The following is a 13886-nucleotide window of genomic DNA, read 5'->3' as shown; positions in this document are numbered from 1 at the left end:
TTGAGGACAAGCAATGAGATAAGTGTGGGGTTGTGATCGGTCACCATTTCTAGTAAGTTTCTGCATCTTTTTCCGACCGAAATTCGCAATCTTGGTAATACTAAGTGGCATTGTCATATGTGTTTGAATTAAGTTCCTTGTTTTTCGATTGTGTGACGTTGTTGCATGTTAGTGTGTTTTGAGTATTATTCAAGTGCCGTTTTATGCGTTGGTTGTTAGTTTGTGTGTGGCCAGGTTGATGCACGGGAAAGGTAGAGACTTATGGCGAGCACGAGAGGAGAAAGTAGCCAAAAGAGCCAAAGTTGAGGTCAACACGGGCACCCGTGTGCATGCACACGGGCCGTGTCAAAAGATGGCTGGAAAGATGTTTTTGGGAAGCAAAACAGAGGTTTCACACGGGCACCCGTGTTCCTGCACACGGCCCGTGTGGAAAGATGCGTGGAAAGGCAATTTTGAGAGCTGACCAGAGGAACAACACGGGCACCCGTGTTCCTGCACACGAACCGTGTTGTTAGGCGCGGGCAGATATTCAAGTTTTGTAATTTTGAAAGCTTGGGTCTCATTAAGGGTATTTCGGACCTTTCGGATACTGAGGAAGTGAGCCAACACTACTAAAACCTAACGGGAAGAAGGGTGGAGGCATCATGGATCATTGAGCATAGAGAATTACAGAGAAAGAGCAATCAAGGGTTTTGGAAGAGATCTTCAAGAGCACTCGCGATTGGAGATCATATCGACCGATAATTTCTTGTAATGACTACGTTTACTCTTGTTATTTTCTTACACACTATGAGTAGCTAAACTCTTATTATGCTAGGGTGATGTCCCTAAATCTTTTCATGTAATGACTTGTTAAAACCGTTGTGATGAATTTGATGTTTTTATAAATTGAGTTTATGATTCAAAGTTTCTAATGCTTTATTATATTGGAAAATATTTTATTGATCTACGGTTAGGGCTAGGCGTGACACACCTCCCTAATGCATTTTGAATTGAAACACTACCGACAAATCGCTTAGGAATAAGGATTTTACTGTAGTGATCATCCATTCTAGAATACAATGCATAATGCTTTAATACTAAATTCAATTATTGAGGAATTGAAATTGATTTTTAAGTATTAAAAAGTTCTCCACTAAGGAATTAGGGAAAACTATTTTATAGAATTGATACTCAATTGTAGTCACATCTTTTCGTGAACAACGGTGGTCTCAAGGGGTTACGTAAGATTTATACATCAACCTAGCATGTCTTCTCATTTGTGTACCAAATCATCATTTACTTATCGTTGTTAATTATAAACAGTTATTCAGTTTTTATCAAACCAATCAAAAACCCAACCATAGCTTTTTGTTCAATTGAAATTGAGTCCTGGCTTATATTTTCTCCGCAGTCCTTGTGATCGATACTTGGATAAATTTCCACTTTAATAACTACATCGGTAAAAAGTAGTACACTTGCTATTTTCCGATCAGCGTCCCCTCAACTGCACGCACGCTTGTCCAGAGATAGTGAACACGTGTTTACCATCTGGATAGCCAGTTACAGCTGTTTTACTTTTAAAGAGATTCTGAGTCAACTTAGACAATGAAACGTTAGTAATAACTGAATCACTACTTCTAATTGATTACAATCAGAACTTCTTATAAAAGACTAATCCAATCTCATTTCAGAAGATACTCATACATAAGATCTTCTCATCTTCTCATTCTGGGCATAAATCCATACTGATATTCTTCAGAATGAACTTAAACCTATCTTCAGCAAGGGGTTTTGTAAAGATGTCAGCCCACTGATGGTCTGTATCCACAAAGTTTAAAGATATAACACCCTTCTGAACATAGTCCCTTATGAAATGATGTTTAATCTCAATATGTTTAGCTTTTGAATGTAAGATAGGATTCTTAGATAAACATATAGCAGAAGTATTATCACAGAAGATAGGAATGTTACTCTCATATATCTGATAATCTTCTAGCTGACTTCTCATCCAGAGCATTTGTGTGCTACAACCAGCAGCAGCAACATATTCTGCTTCTGTTGTTGAGAGGGCAATAGTAGCTTGCTTCTTGCTGTACCATGAGATCAGGTGACTTCCAAGAAGTTGACAACTTCCAGAAGTACTCTTCCTTTCTATTCTATCTCCAGCATAGTCAGCATCACATAATCCTACTAAGTCGTAATCTTTGGATCTTCTGTAAACTAAACCAACATTAGTAGTACCTTTCAGATACCTCAGAATTCTCTTAACCGCAGTTAAATGAGATTCTCTTGGATCTGATTGGAATCTAGCACACAAGCAAACACTAAAGAGAATGTCAGGTCTAGAAGCAGTTAGGTATAGAAGAGATCCAATCATACCTCTGTACAACTTCTGATCTACCTTCTTACTTACCTCATCCTTACCTAGGACACATGTTGGATGCATAGGAGTTTTGGCTTCTTTGCTTTCAGAAAGATTAAACTTCTTCAGAAGTTCTTTCACATACTTCGTTTGATGAACATAAGTTCCATCAGAAGTTTGGTTGATTTGAATCCCAAGGAAATACTTGAGTTCTCCCATCATGCTCATTTCAAATTCAGCCTGCATAGACTCAGCAAACTCCTTTCCAAGTGTAGCATTAGATGTTCCAAAGATAATATCATCAACATATATTTGACAAATTAAAATATCCTTTTTAAATGTTTTACAAAAGAGAGTAGTGTCCACTTTTCCTCTAGTGAAACCATTTTCCAGAAGGAAAGAACTCAAACGTTCATACCAAGCTCTAGGAGCTTGTTTCAATCCGTATAATGATTTCTTTAATTTAAAAACATGATTTGGAGACATGGAGTCTTCAAAACCAGGAGGTTGATGGACATAAACTTCTTCATCTATGTAACCATTTAAGAAGGCACTCTTAACATCCATCTGATAAAGAGTGATGTTGTGTTGAGTGGCAAAAGAAATTAATAGACGAATAGATTCTAACCTGGCCACTGGTGCAAAGGTTTCTGTATAGTCAATCCCTTCTTGCTGACTATAACCCTGAGCCACCAGTCTGGCTTTGTTTCTTACCACTTCACCTTTCTCACTCAGCTTGTTTCTGAATACCCACTTAGTGCCGATGATGTTGAATCCTTTTGGTCTAGGAACCAAGTCCCATACATCATTCCTTGTAAACTGATTCAGTTCTTCTTGCATGGAAATTATCCAGTCTGGATCTTCTAGAGCTTGATCAACAGAAGTTGGCTCGATCAAAGAAACAAGACCTAATTGACATTCTGCATTGTTCTTAAGGAATGCCCTTGTTCTGATGGGATCATCTTTCTTCCTAAGGATCACATCTTCTGAGTGAGCTGATGCAAGTCTAGGTAATCTTCTGACTGTTGGTTCTTCAGAAATCCTGAGATTCTCTAAAGATGCAGCAACTTGATCTTCTGATCCATTGCTTCTGAGACTGCCAGCTTCTGCAGCTTTGCTTCTTGGTTCTACTGCTTCTGATATATCAATATCAAAATCTACAAAATTCTCAAACTGCTTTGGTTTTTCAAGACCAAGCTTATCATCAAACCTGATATTGATTGATTCTTCTACAATCAATGTTTCAGTATTGTATACTCTGTAGCCTTTAGAGCGTTCAGAATATCCAAGAAGGAAACACTTTTGTGCTTTAGAATCAAACTTACCAAGATGATCTTTAGTATTCAGAATGAAACATACACATCCAAAAGGATGGAAATATGAAATGTTGGGCTTTCTGTTCTTCCACAATTCATAAGGAGTCTTATTTAGAATAGGTCTGATAGAGATTCTATTCTGAATATAACATGCAGTGTTTATTGCTTCTGCCCAGAAATGCTTAGCCATATTGGTTTCATTGATCATAGTTCTGGCCATTTCTTGTAGAGTCCTATTCTTTCGCTCTACAACTCCATTTTGTTGTGGAGTTCTAGGACAAGAGAAATCATGGGCAATACCATTTTCTTTGAAGAACTCCTCAAAGAATTTGTTCTCAAATTCACCACCATGATCACTTCTGACCTTTATGATCTTGCACTCCTTCTCAGATTGGATCTGAGTGCAGAATTCAAAGAACACTGAATGAGACTCATCCTTGTGTTTCAAGAACTTTACCCATGTCCAGCGGCTATAATCATCAATGATGACTAATCCATATTTCTTCCCTCTGACAGATGCTGTTTTGAATGGGCCAAACAGATCAATGTGCAAGAGTTCTAACGGCCTTGAGGTAGAGACAACATTCTTAGACTTGAATGCAGGTCTGGAGAACTTGCCCTTCTGACATGCTTCACAAAGAGCATCTGATTTGTATTTCAGATTTGGGAGTCCTCTGACCAGATTAAGTTTGTTAATCTGAGAAATCTTTCTCAAACTAGCATGCCCTAATCTTCTGTGCCAGACCCATTGCTCCTCATAAACAGACATAAGACAAGTTACCTTCTGCTTCTCAAGATCAGAAAGATCAATCTTATAAATGTTGTTCTTCCTCTTGCCTGTAAATAGGATTCAGCCATCCTTCTGACTTACAGCCTTGCAGGACTTTTGATTAAAGATTATGTCATAACCATTGTCACTTAATTGACTTATGGACAATAAGTTATGCATTAATCCTTCAACAAGAAGTACATTAGTTATGGAAGGAGAGTTACCAATACTTATGGTTCCAGAGCCAATGATTTTGCCCTTCTGATCTCCTCCAAACTTGACTTCTCCACCTGGTTTAAGCACCAGGTCTTGGAATGTAGACCTTCTTCCCGTCATGTGTCGCGAGCACCCAGAGTCCAGGTACCATGACATTTTGCTTTTTGTCCTCTTTGCCGCCAAGGATATCTGCAACAGAAATTATCTTCTCCTTAGGTACCCACAATTTCTTGGGTCCTTTCTTGTTAGTTCTCCTCAAGTTCTGATTGAACTTGGGTTTAGCAAAATATTTAACAGGAGGAACAGCATGATATTCTTTAGGTTTGTCAGCATGATATTTCTTAGGATGTGTCACATGCTTCTTGGTGTGAACAGTGTTAAACTTCTGTGCATGTGAAGTGAGCCTAACATCATGTGCATGGCCATATTTGAACTGATCATACAATGGCTTGTATGTGATCTTCAGATCATCAATAGGTTCAAATTTATGTGAGGTATCACCCTCATAGCCAAAACCAAACCTTCTGTTTCCAGAAACACCATATATCATAGAAGCAAGATGACTTCTGCCAATACTTCTAGATAGAAACTTCCTAAAGCTCGAGTCATATTCTTTCAGAATATGATTTATGCTAGGAATGGATTTTTCTGTTTCAGAAGGAGATCCACTATCTTTGGATAGATTTAAAACTTTTTCCTTCAGTTCAGAATTTTCCAATTCCAGCTTCTTAGTTTCAAATTCAAACTGCTTTTTCAGCTTTTTGTATTTGATACTAAGATGAGCCTTGAGTTCCAGGAGTTCTGTTAAACTGGAAACTAACTCTTCTCTAGATAGTTCAGAAAATACCTCTTCAGAATCTAATTCTGATGTAGATTCTGATCCATCATCTTCTGTAGCCATCAGCGCAAAGTTGGCTTGCTCTCCTTCAGAGTCTGATTCTGATTCTGATTCAGAATCATCCCATGTTGCCATAAGACCTTTTTTCTTGTGAAACTTCTTCTTGGGATTCTCCTTCTGAAGTTTTGGACACTCGTTCTTGTAATGTCCAGGCTCATTGCACTCATAGCAGACAGCCTTCTTCTTGTCAGATCTTCTGTCACCGAAAGATTCTCCTCATTCAAATCTCTTTGAACTTCTGAAGCCTCTGAACTTCCTTTGCTTGCTCTTCCAGAGTTGGTTTACCCTTCTGGAGATCATGGACAGTTCATATTCTTCTTCAGATTCTGATTCTTCAGGATCTTCTTCTCTAGCCTGAAAAGCGTTAGTGCATTTTTTAACATTAGATTTTAATGCAATAGACTTACCTTTCTTCTGAGGCTCGTTTGCATCCAGCTCTATTTCATGGCTTCTCAAGGCACTGATAAGCTCTTCCAAAGAAACTTCATTCAGATTCTTGGCAATCTTGAATGCAGTCACCATTGGACCCCATCTTCTGGGTAAGCTTCTGATAATCTTCTTTACATGATCAGCCTTGGTGTAGCCTTTATCCAGAACTCTCAATCCAGCAGTTAGAGTTTGAAATCTTGAGAACATCTTCTCAATATCTTTATCATCCTCCATCTTGAAGGCTTCATATTTCTGGATTAGAGCAAGAGCTTTAGTCTCCTTGACTTGAGCATTTCCTTCATGAGTCATTTTTAAAGACTCATATATGTCATAGGCCGTTTCCCTGTTAGATATCTTCTCATACTCAGCATGAGAGATAGCATTCAGCAAAACAGTCCTGCATTTGTGATGATTTTTGAAATCTTTCTTTTGATCATCAGTCATTTCGCTTCTCGTGAGCCTTACACCAGTAGCTTTAACAGGATGTTTGTAACCATCCAACAGAAGATCCCATAGATCAGCATCCAGACCAAGAAAGTAACTTTCCAGTTTATCTTTCCAATATTCAAAGTTTTCACCATCGAATACTGGTGGTCTAGTATAACCATTGTTACCGTTGTATTGCTCGGCAGAGCCAGATGTGGATGCAGTTGGATTTGTATGAACTTCACCAGCCATCTTTTACTGAAGCGTTATTCTCTTCCTGAATCTTTTCTAAACACGGTTAAGTGCTTGCACCTTAGAACCGGCGCTCTGATGCCAATTGAAGGATAGAAAAACACTTAGAAAGGGGGGGGGTTGAATAAGTGTAGTCTAAAAACTTGAACGATAAAAACAATATGCACAGTTATTTTTATCCTGGTTCGTTGTTAACTAAACTACTCCAGTCCACCCCCACAGAGTGATTTACCTCACCTGAGGATTTAATCCACTAATCGCAATAGATTACAATGGTTTTCCACTTAGTCCGCGACTAAGTCTTCTAGAGTATCCTGATCACAACCTGATCACTCCAGGAACAAATGCTTAGACACAAGCTAAGACTTTCTTAGAGTATCCTGACCACCACGTGATCACTCTAATTACAACTGCTTAGACACAAGCTAAGACTTCCTAGAGTATCCTGATCAACACTTGATCACTCTAGTTACTTACAAATTAATGTAATCAAATAAGAGTTTTACAATGCTTCTGAAAAGCTATAATCACAACAGTGATATTTCTCTTAACGTTTAAGCTTAATCTCACTAATATATTACAACAGCAATGTAGTGAGCTTTGATGAAGATGAAGTCTCTGAGCTTTGAGTTTGAACAGCGTTTCAGCAAGTTTTTCAGAATAATTTCGTTCAGAATTGGTAACCTTGCTTCTCATCAGAACTTCATATTTATAGGCGTTTGAGAAGATGACCGTTGGGCGCATTTAATGCTTTGCGTATTCCGTTCAGCATTGCATTTAATGTTTCACGCTTTTGTCAACTACCTCGAGCCTTGTTCACGCTGTGTCTACTGACGTTGCCTTTAATAGCTTTCAACGTTCCTTTTGTCAGCCAGCGTAGCCTGCCACCTGTACTTTCTTCTGATTTGATGTTTGTGAATAAAATATTTGAATATCATCAGAGTCAAACAGCTTGGTGCATAGCATCTTCTTGTCTTCTGACCTTGAAGTGCTTCTGAGCGTGATACCATGAGAACTTCAGTGCTTCTGCTTCTGATCTCAAGTTCTTCTGATGCTTCCATAGACCCATGTTCTGATTCTGCCTTGACCATCTTCTGATGTCTTGCCAGACCATGTTCTGATGTTGCATGCTGAACCTTCTGAGACAAAGCTTCTGAGCGCTGATTTGTGCATACTCTTTATATATTTCCTGAAAGGAAAATTGCAATGTAATAGAGTACCACATTATCTCACACAAAATTCATATCCTTGTTATCATCAAAACTAAGAATATTGATCAGAATAAATCTTGTTCTAACATGGGGGTGCTAAGTGAGTAGACCCATTACTAATTATTTTATATTTTCATAAAATAAAGGAAATAAGGAATTGGGAAAGAAAATGTCAGAACGTGAAAAAGGAGAAGTTGGAGAAAAGAGTTGAGGAACGTAAAGAGGATTAGAAGAGGGAGAGACCAAGATCAAGGAATTGGCTAAGGTAAGGGGGCACTCTCCGGTTAACATCTATTTTCGCGTTCTTAGATAATAATATTGATTAGGGATGTTGTTTGAGTCAATTGAATTATATGTTTGGTTTAAGAAGGTTATAATTTGATGAAATTTGCATAGATTATTGGTTGATTATGTGTTGTTTTGATATGTGATGAGGAATAATGATGCAATTTATGATTAACTGTCTGTATATGATATTTAGAGTCGGTTTTGGACTTAGATTGGGTGATATGGCAGGGTCTGACGCAGACCAGAAAGTCTGTGAAATCGCCAATAAATTACATATATTGTGAGTCTTATTGAACATGCATTCATGGGGAGATTGTACTCCGGTTTGTGGCTTTGATCCTAGTGTGGAAACAGAAGCGGTGGACTATATGTTCATATTGTGGCTTGGATCCTAGTCCGGATCGGGAGCGTGGCTTTGATTCTAGAAATAAATTGAAAGCGAGGCGAGCTGGATGTTCGCGATGGTATCACATGCACGAGTCGCATTAAATTGCATTAGAGTCACATTTGTTGCTATGTGATGTTTAAGCTTGATGTGTGCTTATGTGATAATTAATAATTTTTATCTTGGTAGAATATCAATGATAAATGTGCTATATGTGATCATTGTAGAACTCATTATGATTATGAAGCGTGATGAATTCGTTGGATGTTTGTATGTTATATTCATTATTTGTATTATTTATATTTATAATGATGTGAATTCTCACCCTTCTTTTGGAATGATGTTCTATGCAACATCGCTCAGGTACCAAAGAATAGAAGTGCTTTGCACGAGGATTAGCGGAGGAGCTTGTTCGTTTATTTCGCTTATTTAGGTATTGAGTCGATGCTCTTGTCATGTAACTCGGGGGGTATTTGAACTCATGTTTGTTGTTATGAGATATTGTTATATTCTCTTATTTGGTATTGTATTTGGATATAATATGTTAAGTGGCCTTTGTGCCTATGTTTGAATTCATATGACTTACTAATGAGATGATATGGTCATTATGTTGGTATATGATTATAGTATGGGATATAATCGTTGAAATTATTTGAGAAAGAAATATTCCGTCGCGATATGCATATTTGAAGAAACATGAAATTTTAAATATGTGTTATAGTTATGATTACGTGTATGTTATGTATGTTTTGTTGGTTATTATGATATATTATTTTGGAGTTAGAAAAGGGGTGTTACAGAAATGGTTTCCTAGTCCATCCAATTCATCCAGATATCTCTTTTCGCTTTCTGAAGCATGGTTGGTTCAATATCCATAGTACGAAACTCTACAAAGAAGATACTAACATGAGCAAAATGGGATAAGAGAGAAACTTTAAGAACAAAGACTCCAGATAAAAAGTGCAAGCAAAGTAAAAAACTTTCCTAAGAGAAGCAGAAGTAACAAAAGCTTGCTACCCAAGAAACCCTAGAAAAAAGGAGGAAATAAGGAAATAAATTGACTTTATCTTAAGGGAGATGGATAGATTGCTCATGCATACAAAAATTCTAGCAAGCAAGAACCACGTTTGAGCTTAATCAAATAATGGAACAGCAAAACTCGTAAGAAGGAATGACGGTAAAAGGTTAAAATAAGTTATTTTGTAGGTTGCGAATGGAATAAAAGGGAAAACGACGCTTCAAGATCCTTTTATGTATGCCTTAGCCATTAAAGATCGTATGATCTGTTGCGCACCATCAACGATTGAGATTCTATAAAAAATTATTCAAAACACTCAAGCACTCAACCATTTTCAAGTATTCAAATGTATTCTCACTTTTACATAACTTTTCATTCTCTTACTGACTTAGGCGTCTGAGTGCTAATTTTGTAGGTTAGCCCCCTCTCCACCGTACAAAAACCTCAAGTCTATCATAACAAGCACTACTTCATCAATTTACATAACAACTCTAGTTCTCCATCGACACATAGTTTAAACTAGGGGTGGCAAAGCGGGCGGCCCGTCTCGCCCTGTCATATTGGCGCAAAAACAAGAGCGGAGCGGGCAAGTCCGCAAATTGAAATGGGCATAAAAACCTAGCCCGCCCCGCCAAGGTGGCGGGTTGGCGGGCGGCGGGCTTGTCTGCCTATTTTTTATTTATAATTTTTTATTTTTTTAATAGATTTTTTTTTTACATTTTAATTAGATTTTTCACATAGTTTTTAGAGTAATTTTATAAAGCATTTTTTAACAAATTTTACTTAAAAATATTACATATATTCACAAATAAATGTATAAAATAAAACCATCAAGAATTAGAATTAACTTTAAAAATAGCGGATTTTGGCAGAGCGGCGGGTTTTGGCGGGCGGCGGGCTTCGGCGGGGCGGGCGGCGGGTTTTGGCGGACGGTGGGCGTAAAATGTCAACCAACCCGCCATTTTTTGCGGGTGCGCGGGCCGGCCCAACGCGCCATGACCCGTTTTTCCACCCCTAGTTTAAACATATGAATTGAATCAAATTATTTGTGAACTTAAAATGACTTTTTTTAATAGTAAATAATAGTATAATAAAAAGGGGTGAAGAATAACCAAAGACAAATAGATAGTCATAAAGTACTAAGTGTCAGAAGACAACTAATTAGCATAAATATACAAGAAAAGAACAACAAACAACAAAATTAAACCAATGTGTAAGGGGTCCAATAGATAAAGACCCAATCTACTAAAATAATCCACTTTGTTAGTAATAGGTTAGATCTCAAAGCACCTGATCCACCATCAACATATCATATTTGATCCAAAGAGCCCCAAAAAGTGCCAAATTCTTCCACAAAATCAAGAAAAACACTCGATCCTCTATAGATGGAGTTAGAGGATAAGGTTTTTAAGTCATTCAGTGAAAGTGCAAGAGTTCATCCATAATCTACCCAAAAACCAGTTTCCATCCAAAAAATACTTTTCTCCTCCACCACTTTTGCTGATTTTGTGAGTTCTTTAAAGATATCATTATGAACTTTCTTTTTAGATAAGACTAAAGCGTGCCAAATCAAAAATAATCACCCCTATACTTTTTATTGCCTCCTAAAATAAACTAAAAAACAACGGGAAGAATATAAGCTCACTTCAACTCATTTCTATATTTAATATCTACTAAATATAAGACAGTTTTTCAAATGAAAAAGAGAAAATAAATAAGGTAATAGTCTTCTCTTGAAAATTAGTTAAATTAGTTGTGGATTCAGGGGGATAGTGTTGGAAAATTCCAAATTTATTACAGTGGTGTATTTGTGGTCATTTAATCAAGATTTGATTTGATTTTACCAAAAAAATATCGAATTAAATATACATCGTTGAAATCTATTTTGTTTGATCTTAATCAGACGGTCTGAGATGCATAACTAAGATTTTTAACTATAAATATAAAGATAAATTCTATTAAAATTGTCTCTTAAGAAGAAAAAATTAAATAAAATGCAAAAAAAACTCATCCACAGATTAAGAAGAAAACTTTTTTAAGTAAAACTAATTAGAAGATAAAATTAAAATTTTCAATTATTTTGAGACATTTATTTTTACAAATGGAAGGAACACTTTCTAGTACACTCATTGTAAGGCTGGCTAAATGCATAGCACTAATTAAGAAAGTCATGCACATGCATGAATGAAAATGAGATTTTTATCTCTAAAAGAAATACCTTTTAGTCCTAATGAAAGGGCAAATAAGGTTAGAATTTATAAAAGAGACTCATAATAACTAACCTATTATAAAAAAAGGTCGTGTATATATTTATTAAAATAATAACAACTCACCTATTATTAAAAATTCAAATATATTAAAACAATAATTTACATGTCTAATTAAAAAAAATATTAGTAAAACAACACACCTTCTTAGCTATTTCAATTCAAAAAATCAACTTTGAAGATCCTACAGATTCTGGATGAAAACTGTCAGATACTGCTTTCTAATACATTATCATATCAAGATTATGTTATCTTTTTTGACCATGATAGCCTTTTTTTAAAATGTCACATTTTGATTTTTATTCCTTACAATTATTTTCCTCTTATTTTCTTCTCTTATTTAATTCATTTTTTTCTCTCATTTGAAAAATATTATCTTTCAAATAATGGTTATGGCTTCAGAGACTCAGTTCCATGTTTTGGCTGTTGATGATAGTATTGTTGACAGAATGCTGATTGAAAAGCTTCTAAAAACTTCTTCATTTCAAGGTATAATAATTTTCTTGTACATTTTTATTTTTAAATTTCTCTTGTCAATATTTTTTTTTTACAATGTTTGATGCATGATGATAATGATTTCTGATTCTTGTGGTTTTGTATTGAAATTGAAATCATAGTTACTACAGTGGATTCTGCTACTAAGGCTTTAAGGTTTCTTGGTTTGGTTGATGATGTTGCTTCAGAAATTCATCAGGTTCATTTTCTTACTAAGTTAATAATTTAATAAATATTATGAATTAAAACATTTTTTTAAAATAAGTTTATGCTAATTTGTTATTCTATTATTTATGAAGGATGTAGAAGTTAATTTAATCATAACAGATTATTGTATGCCAGAGATGACTGGTTTTGATCTGCTCAGAAAAATCAAGGTAGGTTTTGACATATTTTGAAGTTTTAAAAAAAAAATATAGTTTTGTAATTTATTTAATTAATTAGTCTAATTTCAATTTCATTAAATTTTGTCATGAGTTTATGCTTACTTTTAAAATTTGAATGAGTTTGGTGAAATTATGCACAATGTAATATGTATTTAATTTAATTTTTTTTGGTTTTACTTTTCTATTTTGGAAACAATTTGAAAAATAGGATTTTGTTTCTTTAATGCATATCATTTGATTGATTTTTCAAAAACATTTCCAAAATAGTGATTATTATAACAAATCCAAAACTAAAGTTATTCATGGATATAGCATAATATCTGGCTTTTTAAAGGTAAAATAATATCAATAAAACTAATAAATTTCCATTTATTTGCAGGAATCCAAATCTTTTAAGGACATACCAGTTGTGATTATGTCCTCAGAGAATGTCCCATCTAGAATAAATAGGTGAGTAATTATTTAGAAACTAATTTTCAAATATTTTTTTTAAAATAACTATAAACTATTTTGTTATTTCTTTAATTATTTTGAAAATGAAAAATTTCATATATTACAGATTATGTTTCAAATTTTACTAGACTTAACTTTTGGTTGTAATTGTATCAGATGTTTGGAAGAGGGAGCTGAAGAATTCTTCCTGAAACCAGTTAAACAATCAGATGTAAACAAGCTCAAACCTCATTTGTTGAAATCAAGAGTTAATGAAGGGCAAGAATAACCAAAATTTAGTATTAAAAATTGGTTTCAAATTAAATTTGATAGTATATAGGTAATTGCATTGCCTAGAACATGCAAAAGGGATATGGATCACACAATGTAAATAGTTGAGGAAGAATTACATTTAATTTTGGTGGATTAATAATAATTTAATTTTGCAATGTTTTTCTATTATAGTTAAGCCTTGTTTTACTTCCCTATGTGCTGCTATATTTAAAAAGTGTGGAAGGGTCGGGTATTATTAGATAGAATCAGTTATTGCTTTTTGGGCTTATCCTATTGTACATTGCTAGGCCCATTGTATTCTAATATATAACTAGACCGGTCCATAATGTAAACTCAAGTTGCATGATTCAATTTGACATTCTTTCGTTTTGCGGCCAATGACTTCCTTTTCAATTCACACATTCATTGTAATATGGTATCAGTGTCTAGTGACTACATCAAATCACTCATCTCATACGCT

General features: G+C 35.2%; 1 protein-coding gene across 1 annotated transcript; it reads left to right on the top strand.

Annotated features, from left to right (window-relative positions):
• Nucleotides 1–12205: 12205 nt before the first annotated feature.
• On the top strand, nucleotides 12206–13549 carry LOC131618466 (two-component response regulator ORR9-like). The gene is made up of 5 exons (XM_058889683.1): nucleotides 12206–12308; nucleotides 12437–12513; nucleotides 12614–12691; nucleotides 13080–13150; nucleotides 13310–13549. The coding sequence occupies exons 1-5, from the start codon at nucleotides 12206–12208 to the stop codon at nucleotides 13419–13421; spliced, it is 441 nt and encodes a 146-aa protein (XP_058745666.1). The 3' UTR covers nucleotides 13422–13549.
• The last annotated feature ends 337 nt before the right edge of the window (nucleotides 13550–13886 follow it).

The sequence above is a fragment of the Vicia villosa genome, linkage group LG7 (assembly GCF_029867415.1).
Source record: "Vicia villosa cultivar HV-30 ecotype Madison, WI linkage group LG7, Vvil1.0, whole genome shotgun sequence".
Classification (NCBI taxonomy): Eukaryota; Viridiplantae; Streptophyta; class Magnoliopsida; order Fabales; family Fabaceae; genus Vicia; species Vicia villosa.
This window is presented reverse-complemented; position numbering and strand designations above follow the sequence as displayed.